This window comes from Labrus mixtus, chromosome 22 (genome assembly GCF_963584025.1).
Source record: "Labrus mixtus chromosome 22, fLabMix1.1, whole genome shotgun sequence".
In the NCBI taxonomy this organism is placed as follows: domain Eukaryota; kingdom Metazoa; phylum Chordata; class Actinopteri; order Labriformes; family Labridae; genus Labrus; species Labrus mixtus.
In genome coordinates, this window is record NC_083633.1 from 20,650,341 (window position 1) to 20,670,056 (window position 19,716).

The 19,716-nt window shown below is 41.7% G+C and overlaps 2 protein-coding genes across 3 annotated transcripts in view; both read right to left on the reverse strand.

The window, feature by feature from the left end:
* lrp6 (low density lipoprotein receptor-related protein 6) overlaps positions 1–7,505 on the reverse strand; it is a 29,512-nt gene extending 22,007 nt beyond the window's left edge. For both annotated transcript variants that reach the window (XM_061030001.1, XM_061030000.1), the window contains exons 1-2: positions 7,201–7,505; positions 4,262–4,658 (exon numbers count right to left, since the gene is read on the reverse strand). In XM_061030001.1, coding sequence (XP_060885984.1) covers positions 4,262–4,658; positions 7,201–7,255 — 452 coding nt within the window. In that variant the 5' untranslated portion in view covers positions 7,256–7,505. The remainder of the gene's footprint in view (positions 1–4,261; positions 4,659–7,200) is intronic.
* Positions 7,506–9,975: 2,470 nt separating this feature from the next.
* On the reverse strand, positions 9,976–17,893 carry mansc1 (MANSC domain containing 1). The gene is made up of 5 exons (XM_061030002.1): positions 17,498–17,893; positions 15,870–15,954; positions 14,595–14,926; positions 13,849–13,989; positions 9,976–13,410 (listed from the first exon to the last, which is right to left on the reverse strand). The coding sequence occupies exons 3-5, from the start codon at positions 14,845–14,847 to the stop codon at positions 12,395–12,397; spliced, it is 1,410 nt and encodes a 469-aa protein (XP_060885985.1). The 5' UTR covers positions 14,848–14,926; positions 15,870–15,954; positions 17,498–17,893; the 3' UTR covers positions 9,976–12,394.
* Between the last annotated feature and the right edge of the window lie 1,823 nt (positions 17,894–19,716).

Consider the following 19,716-nt stretch of genomic DNA (forward strand, 5'->3'; position numbering starts at 1 on the left):
TCACAGCTGGACGACGACCCCCCCCCCCCCACACAGCAGCACTCATCTGCATCAGCCCCCCCCCCCCCCCCCCCCCCCCCCCCCCGAGAGCTCCTGACAAACACACAACCAGCTGAGAGAATCTGAGCGTTCACCTCCAGCTGCTCGCCTCGTTTGTTGTTCTGTAAACAGATATGACATCATGGTCGACTTCAGGGGGGAACAGATTTGACCGCTAGCTGTAGCGCTAACAAAGCTAACAGCTAAAACAGGACGAGACAGCTGCTCCAATGTGTGAAAAAAAAACTTTGGAAAAATACAAACTGATCATTTTAAAGTACTACAGAGAGAGGGAGGAGGCGTTCAGGTGAGGAGCAGGAGAGGGTGACGAGGGGGTAAATGTGCAGGGAAATGTGGAGCACACACACACACACACACTCACTCACACTCACACACACACACACTCGGTCCCCTCACCACAAGAGCTCTTTGTGTTTGCTACCTGATGCATTAATCATCCGAGCTGAACCGAGTCCAGCTCTGCGTTCCAGCGTGGATTTAGAGAGAGAACCAGTTTTCTCTCCTCAGAGACTCTGCAGCTCCGACCACAGACTGAACGAGAACGCTCTGAGCATGTGCAGAAAAAACTCCAACAATGTCTGCTCTTTGAGACGGACTCAAGGCTTTGACTTTTACAAGATCTCTGCGACAGTTTAAAGCGTTTTACAGGAGGAGAAAATACAAACTTCTGATGACTCATCCTGCATTCAGGGTCGTTTATTAACTTTTCAACCAATTAAAAAGCTTTGTTGAAGTCCCGACGTTATGTCCCGCCTCTGTCTTGTGATTGGCTCTGTCCCGTTTTTAACTGAAAATATGTCACGACACGTTTCGATACTGTTTGTAGTTCTGTTTCATGAGTCTTCATTAGTGTTAAACGGTGTTATGGTTTAAAAAGTGACCGTGTTAACTGGTGACTTTCAGCTGAATGCGTCTGTGGTTGTCGTGGTTACAGACATATTATATGATTGGTATTTTATCACAATGAAAACTGATACAAAGAGACATTTGTTGGGGCACTTTCCATCTTCAACATTTGTTGTTACTACGGCAACCACTGACACATTCTGCATGAAGTCACTTTTTATACCCTAACACCGGTGTTATAAATGATAAAGTCCCCTTAACGTCAGAACAGATTCAGACGTTTGAGTTTAAAAACGTGCAGATCTAAAGAGGGAAGACAGAAACGTTGAGGAGAGCAGCGAGTGTCACTGAGCGGCTCAGAAATGTTTGTTCGGGTCGCAGTCAGCCAAGGTCGAACACGTCCGACGACCTGATTCATCTGAACTCTGTCACAGAGAGAGAGAGGGAGTACTCTACAGTCAGACAGGAAGTGACAGACAGTCGACCTCTCTGAAGAGTCCACACATGAATGAAACACCCCCCCCCCCCCAACACATCTGCATCTCGCTGTCTGCACCAATGACGGCGCCCGTACGTACGCATGAACGCACTCAGATTGATGCTGGTGTGGTTGTTTGAACGGGAGTGTAAATCACAGCTGCGTTCAACATCATCATTCAAACATCACACACACTCTCCTCTGATTTATGTCTCTTAACACAGGAACACAGACACAGACACAGACACACACACACACACACACACACACACACACACACACACACACACACACACACACACACACAGACACAGACACAGACACAGACACACACAGACACAGACACACACAGACACAGACACACACACACACACACACACACACACACACACACACACACAAATGTGTGAGACTGGAGGTGGTAAGTTGAAATCAAAGAGCCAGTCATACTTTTTCTCAATAAGAACTCTGAGTCTGCTCTGAGTTATCCAATCACACAGCTGCACACACGGATGGCTCCGCCCCCTAAAGAGCTGACCAGCTGTGCAGCCAATCAGCAGCTTTAAACCTCTTTATCTGTTTCAACACTGAATCTAAACTGTTCTTGGTGCATTAAAGACGTCTGTAATGATATCGTTTTTAATTTAAAGTTGAAACATCACTACCACAAACAGGTCAGAACAACAAGTGTGCGTTCAGAGCGAAGCACCACAGAGACGCGGTCCCCGTGTGTCAGCGAGCGGCTCGCTCTGACTTTTATCTCTGACGGCGAGCGGGCGAGCGGCATCAAACGCGGAGGAGGAAGAGTTACCATGAATAGAAGCCCAAGAGAGGAGAGGAAGAAAGACGACGACACATTTAAATAAAACTAATGAATACATTACAGACGCTTTTATCTGAGTCCTAATGGATTATCAGCCTGATACAGGGGGGGGGGGGTCCTGAATGATCTGGATTTGTTTAGACCAGAGAAGGTAGGCGGTTTTAAGGCGACCCCCCCCACACGGCCGTTTTGGACGCCCCTCGGTTTGTCAGATATGAGAGCAGTTATCAGGTCAAACCAACAGGTGTTGCAGCGATGGAAGCGGGTCAAGAGAAGTGGTTCAGATAGAAGTGATTGTACCCGACCTAAAAAGCCTCTGCATGTTTCTAATAAGCTCCACGAGCAGAAACGTGCTCAAACTAGGATCAATATTGGAGATGCTTTTGAAAAATGGAGAGAGGTTAGAACACAGAAAGGTTTACAGACCCATGCAGAGCTGGATAAACACTGAAGCTTCAGAGTCCACCACATGGTGACCTGTGTGAGCATCAACTCTAGAGATGAGGGGGGGGGAGACAGCTCTATATGATGTTTAGAATTTAGACTGCAGTACCCATTTTAAACACTAGGGGGCAGAGTTACATACTGCTCCTTTAATGGGCCTATAAACATCTTCTGTTAGAAAAATATCAGTAATCTTTGCAGTATTGGCCAGCAGGATCAGGTCAATAAAACTCATCCCTAAATTTATCCAACATAACGTGTCTGGGACTTCTGTTTCTGTTGCCATGGTAACTAACAGGTACATTATAAAACCTGCTGTCATGCTGAACCCTACCGACCGACTAAAGGAAGTAAAATGAGGAATAATAAAACGGTGGTATCAAACTTTGATGCCGCTGCAGAAGGCTCCACATTCAGGTGGATTGAAGTTCAGAACATCAGGGAAATAAAAAGCTGAAATCTGAAGTTTTCTTATAATAAATGTTTCTGAATATTCAGAGTGTGTCTGTGAGTTTGTGATGATGAACCCCGCTCTCTCTCTCTCTCTCGCTCGTTTTTTCTCCTCATTCAAACATTCCTGAGCTGCCGACAGCGAGCCGCTCGTCCTCACAACACTGACCCTGTTGTTCTGTTTCCAGGAGGAGCCGCGCAGACCTTCTGAAACCAGATCTGATCCTGGACCAGCTGAGGACAAAGGAGCAGAGACACAGACGCCCTCCTCCTCGTCCTCCTCCTCTTGTTGAGTTGAGTTTTTACTCACAAACACAAACTGAGAAAACCTCCAGACAGGCTCTAGAACAGATCCTCTGAAATCTGAATCTTTTCTCATTCATGCTTTCAAAAAAGTTCTGAAGTTAGACGACAACGTTTTGATAAAAAAAAACTAAATCATTTTTTCTACGGCGTCTGAAAGGAAGATCAACAAGAACAACAAAAAAACAACAGCTTCACTATAAGCTGATTGATTTCTTGAGTCTAAAATATGTCGAGTAAAGAGCGGGAACGTCCAAAAGATAAACTGATTGAATAATAAAATCAGCAAAGTGCTTAAAAAAAGGTTAAAACGTTACGTCTGGATTCTGAAGTTTTCTGTTAAAAAAAGAGAAAAAGTGAAATCTGATTCACATGTTCAGACTGATTCTGATCTCATGTCTGTGCTCATTATGATCCTTAAAGCAGCTTAGCTTAGCTTAGCACAAAGGCAGCAGACTCAGAGGAAACAGCTAGCCGTGCTGGGACGTCTTTTCAGCTTTTTCTCCTCAACAGAAACTTGAAACGAGCTGCAGACCTTCACACAGCGCGCACAAAGAGTTCTCCTCGTTTTATAGGTCGCCTACTAATGGAGAATACTGTCTGATAAAAAGTTGAAAAATGGCGCTGGAGTTGTCAGCCGTTGGTCTTTTAGTGGAGCCGACCAATCAGGAGAAACCGCTCTAATGGGTGAAAGCATGGAGACTACAGCGGCGTGCTCAAGGGGCTTTACTGAACCTGAGAGGAGAGCTGGAGAGAAATGAAACCTCCCAACAGCCAATCAGAGAGACTCGTCTCACCGACGTGGAGCAAACATGTGGCCCGCCCTCCCCTCCCCTCCCCGTCCCACCCACACTCACCCTCGTTCGGGGTCCAGAGCGATGGCCCTCGGCTGGTCCAGCTCCTGCCAGAACAGAACTTTCCTCAGAGTGCCGTCCAGCTCGGCCACCTCGATGCGATTGGTCTCCGAGTCCGTCCAGTAAAGTTTACTCCCCAACCAATCACAGGCCAGCCCGTCCGGGGACGCCAGCCCCGGCACCACAATCTGGATGGCGCTGGCCCCCGATTGGTTGAAAACGGTGCGTTTGATGGCCTCCTCGCTCACGTCGCTCCAGTATATGAGACCCTGCGAGTAAACGTAGTCCACCGCGGCGGCGTCCTCCAAACCCCCGACCACCACCGTGGCGTTGGCCTTCTCGTGTGCCGCGTCCACGAGCCGGAGGTCCCGCCGGTTCGCATACAGGAGCAGCGGCACGCCTGGAAGAGAGAAAAAAATACAGAATGTGACTTTAATACACTTTTTAAACGACGTTGAAACTTTAAAGAGGAGGGGGCGGAGCTATGATGCAGTACACATTTTAACCACTAGGTGTCAGAGTTACATACTGCTCCTTTAAATACTTTTTAAAAGTTGATATTTCTAGAAATGTTGATTCTCACTTGTTGGGTCATGAAGTGAGAACAGTTTAGAACAACTTAAACTATTTTAACAACGCACAAAAACAAACGATTTAAAGACATAAAACACACTTAAACATTTTAAAACAGGCTTTTAAAATGTTTCCTCAAAGTTTGGAAAAAGTCACAAAAATTCTCCTTTAAATGAAGAAAAAGACATTAAATATAAACCAGAACATCTTCTTCAAACTCCATTTAAAATGTGTTAAAATACAAGACTTGAACTTTTTTTTAACTATTTGTTAAAGATGTTTAAAAGTGTTTGAGGTCTCGTTGATTTCAGCTGAAAAGAGAGAGAGATGAGCGTGTCGATGTTTCAGGTGGTTTTTTTCTGACACCTGACAGAAGTGACCCCCCCCAATGAACTTAAGAAAACAAAACGCTCCTCTCGTGGTGTTAACTCGACGTGCCGGGCAGCGAGCAGGACTCTGGACTTCCTCTCTGCAGGATCCTGGCTCTGAGCCGAAACCCACAACCCGACAGATCCACGTTGAGAGGAGGTCACAGAGACCCCCCCCCCCTCCCCCCGCCGCCTCCTCTCACCTCACGCAGAGGGAATTTCCTTCTGCAAATATTTACTACAACCAAACCTCCACGAGCTGAACGCTGCAGGAGGAAACGTCAGGACGGGGAACACCTGTCAGGTGTTTATCCATTTATTTAAAATGTTTCATTTATTATTTTAATTACGGGCTGACGTGTGGAAATCAGGAGTTCTGTGGGTAGTTGCAGACTTCATTAACTTTCCTGCTCGTGTCTCTGATATCGTCACATCCGTCTCATCACGATACTACTCTACACTACTCCGAGCAGCTCTATCCACTTTGCATCTCTCGGGCGCAGAGCTTTAATATCTGAGGATGTGCACGACCAACAGAGGACACACATGGCTGATGTCATGTGTTTGTGCACGCCGTGTTTAAAGCGAGGACTTAACTTTACCTTAAAGTCCTCCAGGTGTTACACTGTCCATAAACATCACGATTATATGAGCTTTAATATTATTTTTATTTTATTTAACCCCTCCAGATGACACAGATGTTTTATTGGGAACTCTGATATGAAATTTTTAAATCACTTTTAGCACATTTTTTTTGCCTTTTTCCTTATTTTCCATGTGTTTTCCAGGTTTTTTAAGGACCCTGTGTTGGCTTTATTGTGTTTAAAACTAACTCTGTCAGGTCTGTGTGTTTATTAATGTCACATAAATCTAAACTAAATTTAACTCTAAAAAAAGAATAAAACTAAACCTAAAAATTATAATTTAAGTAAAAGTTTTGTTTAAATCTTGTTGTGTAGCATCAAAGTCCAGAGTTAGCATAACACCACAACCTGTTAGGATGTGATTATTCCAGCTTTTACTGAAATTTGAAGTGATTTAAAGACTACAATAGAATATTTAGATTATTTTGTGTTCTTTTAGTGTTTTATTTGTGCAGCTACAGTCGGTCTGTGAGAAGCTAACTAGCTGAATGACTTGCTAACGTAGCATTTGTTGTGCTAAATGCTTCCCAGAGTGTTACGATCCCAGCCTGTTTAAGTTAGTAAATCAGAAGTTAACGAGGTAACATCCGCTGGAAACTAAGTTAAAATAATAAATCTACTCTGGAAGTATGGAGTAGCGGGGGTGGGGATGATATGTGGGGCATTTTTCAAGCTAAACACAGGCTGTTTGTGGTTTCTTTCTCCACAGCTTCCAGCAGCAAACAGGCGGAGAGGCACCGCACGCATAGCAGCCTGGCTAACGCTGCTTTCAAGACCTGGCAAAATAATCGGATAAACAACTTTTCGTTTACAAACTTTAATAAAAAAAGGTTTCCATAAGGCTGAACATAAACTCTGACTTGTAGAGTTCATAATGTATTTCATATTAAAGAGAAATAAGGTGGACGTAAGCCTATATTTCCTCACTGGTCAAACTTTTCATAATCTCTCTCAGTGCACACACTTTCTACTCATCTATAATGTCTAATATGACACTTGGTTGTGTAAACATGTTGCTAATAACGTAATGTGGCTGTAATACATTCTGCGGCAATAATATATACATATTTTTAAGTGTCTCCCTTGATGTTCTTAATGAAGACAACAAAATTGAGCGAAAGGAATTGATACTTCGGGAAATCCGAGCATCAGAAGCGTACGTGAATGCACCTCGGATGCAACGTTAGCTCCGCTCGGGAGAAATCTACACCCGGGAATGAGGGCCCTTGCCCGGACACAGCATCGAAAATCACCCCTTAAAACTGATTTTAACAACTCTTAACAACACTTTTAAACATCTACGGATGACATGTGAACGAAAAGAGCCGCAAAGATGTGGAATTGTAGCGAAACTCACCTCGTATGAGCAAACAAAAACTACACAACAACAGGCTCCGCAGCACGACACCCATCTTTCTCCCGTTTCTTTGGCCCTGCCGCCGCGCTCCGCTCAGCGCAGGACTCCCATCGCTGCGGCCGCTTCCTCTGCGGAACTAAAATAATATCCCGACGATTATTCAGGCTGAGATCGAGCTGCAAAACGCGCTAAATTATCCCCAAGTCCATCATGGCTGCGGCTAACTGCGTTGGATGAACTCTCCCGTGTCTCACATTGTCCTGCAGGAGATCCGTCGTCTCCTTCCGCTGTGAGGAAGCTGCTGCCCCCCCCCTCCTCCTCTGTTCCCCCCAGCCCCCCCCCCCTCCTCCTGCTGCTCCGCCGTAGTGATGGGAAGTCCGGCTCATTTTAGTGAACAGATCATTTGACTTACAAAGGGAGGATTTATTTATTATTATTATTATTTATTTATATATTATTATTTGTATGCCTTTTTTTAGAGTCAGGACAGTGGACATGCTGGAAAGGAGCCACAGCTCGGATTTGAACCCAGGGCCCTTTCTGAATATCCACAGTTCAGTAGTCAGTACTTTTCAGTAGGAGTTTCAGTATACTGAACTCTCGTGGTCATTCAGTGGTCATTTTTTGGGTCCACCCCTGTAGACTGAACATTTCAGTATGGATACTAACTTCCTGGTTTCATGCAGTATGGATCGGATGCATCCTTTCAGGAAATTAATTGTATTTTACCCACAATGCAGTGCGAAATTAAACGTAAATCGTCACGTCACGTCCGCCTCCAAATCAAAACAAACGAGCGTGGATTAATTGAATCAATTTTTAATCTAGAGTTAAAGTCCCGACTGAAATCACTACTTTAAATTAACAACAGAAAATATAAGAAATATCTGCATTATTATAAAACCTTTCTCCCTCTATTTAAATAATACTATAATACTATTTAAATGTGTCTTTATTGGTTTATTTTATATTCTGTATATTACTGTCTTTCATTTGTTCTTTATGTACTGTATGTTATTTAGTTATTTAATCTTTTACTTGATTTACATTGTGATATTGTTTTTTGTTTACCTGACTGTATATGAGCATTACTCTTCTTGAATAAAGATAAACAAACAACAAAAAACGGATGAGTTATCAAAAATTCAACCCCTCACACCTCAAAATTAAGAGCGTAGTAACTAATCACATTAAAATTGTTTTTAAAACCAGGCTGTAAACTTGTAAACGTCTGCTGTCAAAATGTAATTTTTAACATGGGTGTGTGTGACTTCCGGGTCTTCTGCAGCCAGCCTCAAGAGGACACTCCAGGAACTGCAGTATTTTTACACTTTCGGAATTGGCTTCATTTTTTTTAAAACTGGAGGTTGCCGCTTGGTCCAAAGTCATTTAGCAGTGGTGGGTGAAATCCAGTCTGCTCAAAGACGTAATTACAGATTTAAATGTCTTTAGAAGAACGTTCCCCGGGAGGATTTTTTAAAAAGATGGGAGCAGTGGAGAGAGTCAGTTCTAAGATCCGACTCGTCCACTTAAGGCCCATCCCTCTTCCAGCGCCTCCTCGGCTCCTCCTCGCTCCTCTGCTTTCTATTGTTGTTCTGATTTCATGCTCTCCAGCCAAAGATAATGTTACAACACGGAAAACGCCCCGCCGCCTGCACGTTACACTGCCGCTGCTAAATACAAGAAACACAACACACACACACACACACACACACACACACACACACATACACACACACACACACACATACACACACACACAGAGACACACACACACACACACACACACACACACACACACACACACACACACACACACACACACACACACACACACACACACTCACACACAGAGAGACGAGCTGCTGTGTGGAGAAACACACACATTCCTGCGGGACTAGTTTATCACACACACACACACAGTTTACTCACAACAGAGCTGGAGGAAGTACTCAGAGTCTCTCCTGCAGTAAAAGTACCGTGAAGGTATTCTGCTGCTGCTTTTTAACATCAGAATAATCTGATTTTTAACAACTTAAACTGTTGTTTTGTAGGTTGATCTACTCCAATGCTTCATATTCTATTAGATTTGAACTCAAAGTGTTGTAAAAAAGTATGAAAAGTTACCTCTGGATTAGAAAAAAAGGTGCAAAACGTGGATATTAAATGAAGTTAAGTCGTTTTTCACTGATTTAATTTTGTCCTGAGATCATTTAAAAATGTTTAAAAGCACCTTTCTTCCATTTAACTCACATTTTATAAGAATATAGTGCTGTAAATATATATACATATGTTGTTGTCTCAGATCTAGTTTCACACCAAACAGAAAATCTCAACAGCCACGTTCTACAGTAGCCCAAAGCGGACATGCTTCAAGATATTTTAATCAACTCTGTTTGCATGAAAATAAGTTTTTACGTTTCTGTTGTTTTCTCCAGATCTCGACTTATTCAAGCTTTTTATCTTGGCACAAAGACGATGTTTCATTTGTGATGGCGGATCAATATCAAATCTGGAGATAGATGTCCGCTTAGAGCTTCCGTAAAATTCAAATAAACTCCAAAATGAATTTAAAGGAGCAATATGACACCTGGTGTTAATCAATAATGAATCCGTTATCTTGATATTTGAAGGGTTTAGAATAAAGCTGTCCTCATGTTTATTTACTGTAATGTAGTTTTGTAGTACTCGAGATCGATCTTAACTTCTATACGGCACTTAAAGTAAACACACGTCTGAACATTTTACTGCTGCAGTCTGTAAACCAACACGGCATTCAAAAATCACATTTTTTAATTCTTATAAGAACAAAACATCAAAGTCCAAACTTATGCAAAAGCATCACTTCACAAAACGAGACCAAACTATTTCCATCGATGTAATTAATCAGACACTGTAAGAAAAGTTTCAAAGCAAGAGAAGTGAAAACAAGTCAAAAGAAGTGCAGCTTCAGGCGTTCATCAGGCTGCTGCTGCCCCCTGGTGGTGGACTGACGCTGCAGCAGCTTCAGTCTGCACCCCCAAAAACACAGACATCCATTACAAACATACTTATTATTATTATTATAGGAAAATAGTGCGCGGCCAGTGTACTCTTACCTATGAAAAACAATCTAATATTCAAAAAGAAGCATATCATATTTATCAAAAAACACAGGACACAATAGTGCATTGATTTTCAGAGAATTGCATCCATCGTTTACATTTTGTTCCACATGTGAAAGAAGAAAAATGTGGACAAAATACAAAAACGACACAGTGAGAGAGTGAGTCCGACGTGTAGACGGCGTGTGTGTGTTTGGAGAAGCAGTCACAGGCTCGTATGGCTGAAGCAGGTGGAAGTAAAAAGTCATGCAGGTGTACGTCTTATACACAAAGGGTTAACTCGCCCCATGGCAAAAAGAAGGCCTCAAAACCACGCTGGGCCTAATGTTCAGATGTGTGTCCGCTCGTACAATCCAGTGTTTCTCTACATTAGCTCCACTTCAGAGGCTTCCTGAGATTCAGGGATAAAAATATTGCTGTTTGTTTCTTTGACTTCCATCGGCAGCTGATGTTTAAGTTCACTTAAATTAATTGGACGGAGGATAAAAAAAAAAAGACATAAAAAAGTTATTGAACTCACTCTCTGGCACAGATTCAGCTTTGAGCAACATCAATAAAAGTCAGAAATAAAATGCAGATTGAAATAAAATCCAAAAAGTTAAAGAAAAGGTCAATTGTGAGACACTACGGAGGCATAAAGCTGCCATGTTGAAAAAAAAAGTTGGGTTTTTCTGAAAACCCTCCTAACGTCGATGTGTTAATGTTTGCATGAAATGTGTTTAAAATAAAATAAAGAATGTTTACAGGTATCATGTGCAAAGGTGTGTTATTACAGCCTGTCCTAACAGCACACGACACAAGCTAGCAACAAAATCAGATTGATTCCATTGTTTCCTATTTGAGCGTCCAAACTGACCGCAAGCTGTTTTCCTCGATTATATATTTATGTGGAACATGTCGCACATTCTTCCTTTAATAATTTAGGCATCACTTTGATGATGTTTCTTGATTTGTCATCTTTTTTTTTTTTTTGGAGTAGCTAAACCAGATAGCGTATTTTTACATTAACTTCATATTCTGCCATGAACCGAGAATATTTTTAAAGCTTTAAAATGCCTTTTTTAAATGTTGTATTTTGAGTCGTTCTCCTGTGATTATAAATAACGCAAGAAATAAAGGCTTGAGGTATGGAAGCCTTAAGCGGGCATACATTAACACATAAAACCAAATTAACTGTTTGGAAAAAGCCAGCAAGTTGAGATCTTGTGAAAACAACCAAGATTAATTTAGCATCACTGGAAAAACGGATTAAAATCAAATGTTTGAATGCATGTCCTCTTTGGGCTTCCGTACAGTGGAGTACCAACTTCACAAAGTGAGGCTGAAAGAAGCCCTAAGCGGACATGCATCCATACATTTTGATTTACCCCGTTTTCCCCGTGGTAACGAATACATTTCCTCTCAATTTATTTATCTTGTCATCTTGGGATAGCATCGCCTGGTTTCCCGTAATATCGACTTCATTTGAAGCATTTTCTCGAGATCTCAAGAACTTAAGGTGTCATCCCAGACAAACCAGCGTTCAAGACAACGAGAGAAACAAACCAAATTGTCCGCTGAGGGCTTCCGTATATCTGAGCATTGTTGTCACACAGGACTCAATATAAAGGTTAAAGGCCAAATGTCTGTCATTGATTGTTTTTCAGTAAAATGAGAATCATGTAGAACGTTATTATTCCTTTAAATATTGAAAATCACATCAGGACGGCTGTAAAATCTGCCAAATAAAACAAATTATAAAATGTTTCAGTTTAAAATTCAAGAAAGAAAAAGTCTTCAAACTCATATTTCAGGGCGTGAACATAACGATGTGGACGTTAATAAACGGTTCCAGAGCTGTGGGGTTATTGCAGAATAGTGCACACCCTCTGGCCAATCAGAATCGAGTTCTCTCTTTAGCCAAGCCCCCTTTATCGTAGTGAAGTAGACATTCCATTATTGTGTAACTTTGTGCTGTTTGAAAATCAAAAAACGTCATGAATCAAACGTTAACAATCGTAATCTAACTCATCGTGAGTCCTGCTTTTTGTCCTTTCTGAGCTTCAGTAGTAAAAAAAAATCAAAGACCCGCAGAAGAGTTTAGTCCCTCCTCACACCTCATAGTGCAGGTCGTTCAGCTCCAGTCTCGTGTAATGGCGTCTGTCGAAGGACTCCATAGCTTTCCGTCCACCGACCGCCAGAGCCAGCGTGAGCACGGCGAGCCCGAGCACCATGAACGCCACCACCCCGCTCTTCAACGCCCCCCGCGCTGCCACCGCCTTCCCCCGGCTGATGCTTGAGTTCTGGAAGGCATGGTCAGACTGGAGGGCGGGATCTGATTGGACGGCGCCTTTGGGGACGATGATTAGACTCACCGCTTGAGTCGCCCTGGTCGTTGGCGGCTCAGTGGTGGTTGTCGTCGTTGTAGTTTTAGGAGTAGTCGTAGTAGTCGTGGTTGGAGTTGTTGTAGTCGTAGTCGTAGTCGTAGTCGTAGTAGGAGGGGTCGTACTAGTTGTTGTTGGGGTCGTTGTGGTCGTTGTCGGGGTAGTTGTAGTCGTGGTCGTCGTGGTCGGAGTTGTTGTAGTTGTAGTTTCAGTGCGCGGCTGTAGTTTCTCAGTAGTTCTCGGTGCAGCCGTTACAACAATAAGTGATGCGGTGGAGGTCTGAGGAGGCGGGGCTAAGGTGGTGGTGCTGACAGGATGTGGTTTTGTTTTCTTGGGGGTTTTGTTTTGCTTCCTGTTGGGGTGGTTCGGTTTCCTCATGGTGGTCGTCGTGGTTGTCGTAGCTGGTGAAGTCGTAGCTGGTGTTGTTGTAGTTGTCGTCGTAGTTGGAGTTGTGGCGACCGCTGGTGGTTGAGTCACAGGAGGCATGGTGGCGATGATGATGATTGGTGGAGGTGGAGGTGGTGGTGTTGTGGTGGTGGTGGGAGCCTGCACGGTGGTCGTGGTCGGTGCAGTCGTCGTTGTAGTGGTCGTTGTTGGAGTTGTCGTGCTCTGTGTGGTTGTGGTTGTAGTGGTGGTGGTCGTCAGTTGTGTGGTGGTGGTTGTTGTTGGCGCAGTGGTAGTGGTGGTGGAGACGGTGGTGGTTGTCATGGCAGCAGGTCTCACTGTGGTTGGATGAATCAAACCTGTGCAGGAAAGAAGACAGAATAAAATATCAGAAGTCATTTACTTCACTCGATGGCCAGTAGGGGGCAGTTTAACCACGTAAAGCCAAATCAATCGTATTTGATAAACACTGTTTGAGACGTCTGTAAATGAAAAGGCAGATCTCCGTGCCCAGGAAACGATCATACTTAACGTTAAAGCACCCTAAGAGTAACAACCGGAGCCTGTCAGGGACAAAAACAGCAACTTCTAGTGGACCCACTTTGAACCATCAATGATTATATTGCTGACATGACAGCCTGTTTACCTGCTGCAGGCTGAACGAGACTATTGAGAGACTAAAAGTGGTCCTAAGGTTGAGCCCTGAGGCACACCCCTCTCTGCTAGGTGAACACAACTGACTCTAAAACTCCCACATTACCTGAGTCACCTGCGGGATAAAGTTAGGATGTCTTTACCTTTGTAGATGTCGTAGGTGTTGATGCCGTCCTCAGCCTTCATCAGAGGACAGTCCTGCTCCGTCTGACAGTGAAACAGGAAGCAGTTATCTTCACCTGCTTGTTTGTTGGAGTTGAAGACCGCCATGTTGCACTTAGCACCTTTAGAAACACAAACACACACATTATTACCTATTAATGTTGTCAATACTTTCAATACGACGTCGCTCGTCTTCCAAATCTGTTTTTCTTCTGAAGTCAAAGCCGAGTTTGTTATTCAGTTTATGCAATCTTCGATCATTAAAAAGAACTGACCCAGTGTCAGGCAGCTCAGACTTCTATTTTTGTTGCCGTGGTCTCAGAGGTTTTTGATATGCTTTGATTTTTCTAGAAGTTTTAAACTCCGGTATCTTGGCAACCCAATGACCTCTATTATATCACACGGCAGGTTTGTAAAGATGTCATGTCATGTCATCTCTCTCTGATTTGCTCTTCAGTCGGATACTTCTCTATTTTTATAACGTGCTCAGGTTGAAACCGGTGAGATCTGCAGCTGTGTTTAAAGATGAAAAGCAGATTTTCTGAGTAAAGCTGTCACGTTCCCGAGTCTCTCTCCGACCCGCTCCAGAGACGTCTGAAGTCCAGACCGGATCCTAAAATGAACCTGAGACTCGCCTCCTTCTTTTGGATGTTTGGAGAAATCTAGCTCTGTCACTTTAGCTGCATGGTGTGTGAAACTCCGCTCAGCTGATCTCAGGTGTTCTCACCTGGTTTGACCTCCTCGGAGCAGCAGGCGAGCACGCAGTCCCTCTCAGAGCGCACATCGCGGGCGTCCATCACCGTCGTCGGCCTGTTTAAAGCCAGCCTGACGTTCACTATCACGCTCTGGTGCTGTCTGGAGAAACACGTCTCCGCCTCCACGGCCGACACAGGAAGTGATGTCATCATGGTCAACATCAGCAGAGCGGTGAGGAGCAGCCGGGGCGTCCACAAGCGCGAACAGGAAGCTGGAGGAGACATGTCTGCTTGCAGGCGTACAGGCCGTGATCGGGATCAGTTCAGAGTCCAACGCAGGAGGGCAGAGATCCACACAAATACACTGCAACACAAAATACACACAGGAGACACACACACAACGTTACAGCAAGTTAACGAGACAACAAAATGAAACATCCTGAAAACTGAAGAAAAGAAATGTGATGACTCCTGAGATTTTTGTGTGTGATGTTTAAAACTGTTTTTATGTACATTGTGTCCTAACAGAACATTAGATATCACTTCACAGCGTCAGATTATTTTAAAAAATGCCAAATATAGAAGAGATGAAAAACATTCATCAAGTGTAGATACAGAAAAGTGTGCATGATATTTTAGCAGCTGTACATGATGTTCTTGATGGACGGTTGGTGTGATGGCTACGTCACTACTGCTGATTCATGACAGACAAACAACAACATAATGAGAGCGTTCACAACACAGTTCAAGGAAGAGGCACAGAATGGAAACTCAGCGGGAATGAAAAATGATTTTAAGACAATTTACGACAAAGTCAGTCAACGTTTAAATCTGTGTCATTATGTAACAACATATCAGGAGACGTTCAGGAGGAACTTTTCAGGTCAACTCAAACTGCAGATCCTTTAATTCAACTTAGTTTTTTGAAGTTTCTAAAGTAGACATCATTATGACAAAGATTTTTTTTTAGGACTTTCTGATTCTTCACACTTTGATCAGAGTGTCTCTGTGACAGCATGGACTTTTTTTTTCTTACACTTAAACTTCCTGTTCCTGTCGTCTCTGAGCCCCAGATCTGTCTCGGCTCGTAAAGACAACAAAACGAACCGAATTAGAAACTAAATCCGAGGGAGAAAATAGAAATCTAAAAATGGAAACTTCTCCTTAAAGAGGCGGCCTTGTCGCTGCCATTTTTAGATTTCTGCTCAAAGTGAACGAGGTCACTCTGGATTACAATGATGGACACTTTGATGAGTCTGCACATTTCAGATTAAATCTTTAAGAGTGTATTTAGAGGAGAAACTCACCAGGGCGACGGTGTGAACAGTCCTCCATCAGATGCTCGTAGGTCTCTGGGTCCACAGTCCACCCTGCAGGACTTTAACCCGTCTCCTGAACGGGACAGGAAGAATTAGTTCACCTTTATCTGGTTTACAGCTGCAGCTATCTGACCCACAATCAGCACGCTCTCGTCTGAGGCGTCTAACTGTTACAAAACAAGTTGAATATGAGTAACATTAAGTGTTACGAGCTTCATGTGAGCAGATGTGTCAGCGTCAACATGTTAAATATCTTGGTGTGTAGATCGACTCTGAGCTAACATTTAAAAGAAACATTGATCATGTGATCAAAAAATTAAAACTCAGTGCTGCTGCTTGATGTCATTTCAGACATTGTTTCACATTGAATGTTAAAAAGAAAATTGTCTCACGAGTTATATTACATATAATAGACCATGACCAAGAGACAAACAGAAAAGAAAAAAAGACGACGTAACAAGACACCAATTTTGTGGATGACAGAGAAATCAACAAAGATTAAAAAAGACTAAAAGCGCGGTGTGGTATGTCGTGATGTTAAAAGACGTGGAATGGGAAAGATAATATTAAAAAAAACCTTGTTCAGGTGTTTAACAGAGTTGTCACATAGGGCTGGGCGATATGGACCAAAACTCATATCTTGATATTGATTAGCTGAGTGGCAATACCGATATCGATATGTATTTTATTAACAGTGAAAACACATGGAAAATAAACTACCTGTTTGTGAATTTAAAAACTAATATTATAAAATAAAAATGTTCCTTAAATACAATAAAAGAGAGAGAAAGGAGGAGCAGGGTTAAGAGGGACAGACAGTCAGTCATCATCAGTGAGATGAGAAAAAGGTGACCTGGCACCTCTGTAACATTATTTTAATGCAACTTAAACTATATCCATATTAACGATATTGTCTTACCCTATATATTGTTTGAAAATATATCGATATATCTTAAAAACTCGATATATTTCCCAGCCCTATTGTCACAATGCTAAAACTTTGAACTTCAAAATGATTCCAGTAAATTCAGACAATATTACTCTCAGTTGTATACTGTATTTGATCTTTTGAAATACACTGCAAAATTAATCTGTATTTTTTAAATATTTATTTTATTTTTAGGTGTAACTAATGTATGAAAACATTATGTAAATAATTAACATAAATATCTTTGTTTTTTTATGTTGTGATTAGTTTTTCCTTCTTCCTTTTATTATTATTTTTATTATTAATTCGAGTATTGCTGTTGTATTTTGAGCTGTTTAACATGATCATTTCCCCCCAAAGGCGAATCAGAAAAGATTATTTTATCTAATCTTATTTTACCAAGGGACTAAAATAAATGTTTTAGTGTTACAGTCCTCCCTGGTCTTCCCTACATCCAGTCTGAAGATGTTTCTATCTGAAGACCATTTTCTGATGTAAATAATCTAATAGTGACATAAATACAGATTAAATCACCTAACAGAAATAAAATGTGTTTTTTTTTAAGTGAAACCGTTTTCCTTCTACCACCTGCTGTAGGCTACTAATACGTCTGTACTGGTTTTAATGGTGCTGATGTTACCGGGTAACTGGGACATAATGTAACACGGTGTAATGTAGGTGTTGGTACCTTTATTCTCCCCCGAGGACAAAGATTAACTCTGCCCGGCGTCCATCACCCTCCGTCGGTCGGTCAACAGCCTGATGAGTCAGTGTTTGGAGCCCAGCAGCAGCAGCAGCAGCAGGAGGAGAGATCCCAGTTAAACCAGTTCAGTCCCAGTATGCTGCTTCACCCATCCCGAGAGGACATGTTGATTTCAAAAAAAATAAATTAAACCGTTTTTCTGCGTTAAATGTCCGTTAATACGTCATCGCCGACCGTTAAATGTGGAGGGAAAGATGGTGCGTTCAGGCGACATGTTGGAGCGGTTTTTAAAACGTCGTTAGCGTCTTGTTTCCGTCTCCAGCTCGATGAACTACATTACATGATGGCTGGTTTCTCTCCGGAGTCTGACCCATTTTAGTCTTTGTCCTCTGGAAGGGGGGAGGGATGGAGCCTGCGTCCCAAAAAACACCCGCAAACACACGGATTTCAAATTCAACACCAACAGGCTACAGGAAATATCACATTTAAAGTCCGATAAAATAATTCATAAACCATTTTTAAATCTTCGAATTTAAAGACGAAAAATCTGTATTTATATAAGCAGTTTACAGGCAGCAGCTTCATCAATAATTTAACAAGCTTAACATGAACAATACATTTGAAATAACAGCATTTAAACACCGTAAACAGTCACATTTTAAATATGTTAGTTTAATTTATAACTCATATTAAATGTATGGAAGGTCAATGTGCCAAGAAATACACGTTTGTGTTAAAAATGATCAGACGCTAAGTAGAAGTCTTTACATTTGCAAAATAGGGGAAAAGGAACAATTAGTCACCTTTCTTAATAATCAAGGGCTGTTCATAAAAAAACGTTTTGTTTTTTTAAATCACTGCCTTTGTTTTATTTTATTAGAGAAATCTCTGTGTTTATTAAAGCAGTTTACAGGCAACAGCTTCATCAATAACTCAAGAGGCTGAACATGAACAATACATTTGAAATAACAGCATTTAAACACCATAAACAGTCATATTTTAAATATCAGTTAGCTTAATTTATAACTCATCAAAAGTATGGAAGGTCAAAGCTGCCAAGAAATAAAGGTTTGCGTTAAAAATGATCAGACGCTAAGTAGAAGTCTTTACTTTTACAAACTAAGAGAAAAAGGAACAATTAATCACCTTTCTAAATAATTTTTTTTTAACCTAAATCGAGGGCTCTTCATAAAAAAAAATTGTTTTTTTTTTAAAACCACTGCCTTTGCTTTATTTTATTAGAGTAATCTCTTTGTTTATAAAAGCAGTTTACAGGCAGCAGCTTCATCAATAACTAAAGAGGCTGAACATGAACAATACATTTGAAATAAAAACATTTAAACACCATAAGCTGACACTTTTAGACCCATAAATATCACACAGGTAGTTTAGTTTATAACTCTACGTAGGCCTGTTAAATGTACGGAAGATTAATATTGCCAAGAAAGAGAAATAAATAAAATGTTTGCGTTAAAATTATTACATATTAAAGCCCCTGGAAACATGTCTTAAAATATTTAAACTCGGCATGTGATATCAAAATGTGATGTTTTATTCTGAGTATAAAATAAACATTCATAACTCCGCCAATGAAAACCTCGTTTAAAAACGGAAAATTAAAAAATGTTGCAGCTTAGGTCAGACTGTGTGGGCGTGTCAGCACACACGTCAATCACAATTAGCCCCCATTCAATGTGCTGAATGCATCCTGGGATACCTAGCTATGCTAACGGGGCTAGCATCAACACTTTAACATCTTTCTTTTCTGAAGGAAATGTTGGAGAGAGAGGGGAACGGCAAGCAGCAAACGGCCGAGGTCGGATACGAACCCACGGCCGCTGCGATGAGGACTACAGCCTCGGTACAATGTGGAATGAATTTCTAAACATGCAATATGAATGAAAAAAGAAACATCAGGATGTTCAGAGTTAGAAGTATTTTTTTTTATTAACTATAGTACAATCAAAGTGTTACAGTCACACTTAATCATGGTGTGTCTTTATTTCTATTTTTTTTTTACAACACAAGAGGAGCCTCAACTATGAGCTACATTTAAAGTAATCTGACTCTCACAGGTTCCCTTTAAACTTCTGAGTCCATGTTTGGACTTCCAGCTCACGTTGACTTGATGAATAAATGATTTAATTTGTGGAACCTAACTTGTGAACTTCCCTGATAGTGAACGTTTTTCTCTTCTTCCTGTG

Bases quoted from the DNA above. Each gene is read 5' to 3' on its own strand.
- mansc1 (XM_061030002.1), bottom strand. From the start codon at position 14,847: ATGTCTCCTCCAGCTTCCTGTTCGCGCTTGTGGACGCCCCGGCTGCTC. The intron at 13,990-14,594 runs GTGAGAACACCT...GTGTTTCTAAAG, and splicing joins CTCCGAGGAGGTCAAACCAG to GTGCTAAGTGCAACATGGCG. The intron at 13,411-13,848 runs GTAAAGACATCC...TTTCCTGCACAG, and splicing joins CACCTACGACATCTACAAAG to GTTTGATTCATCCAACCACA.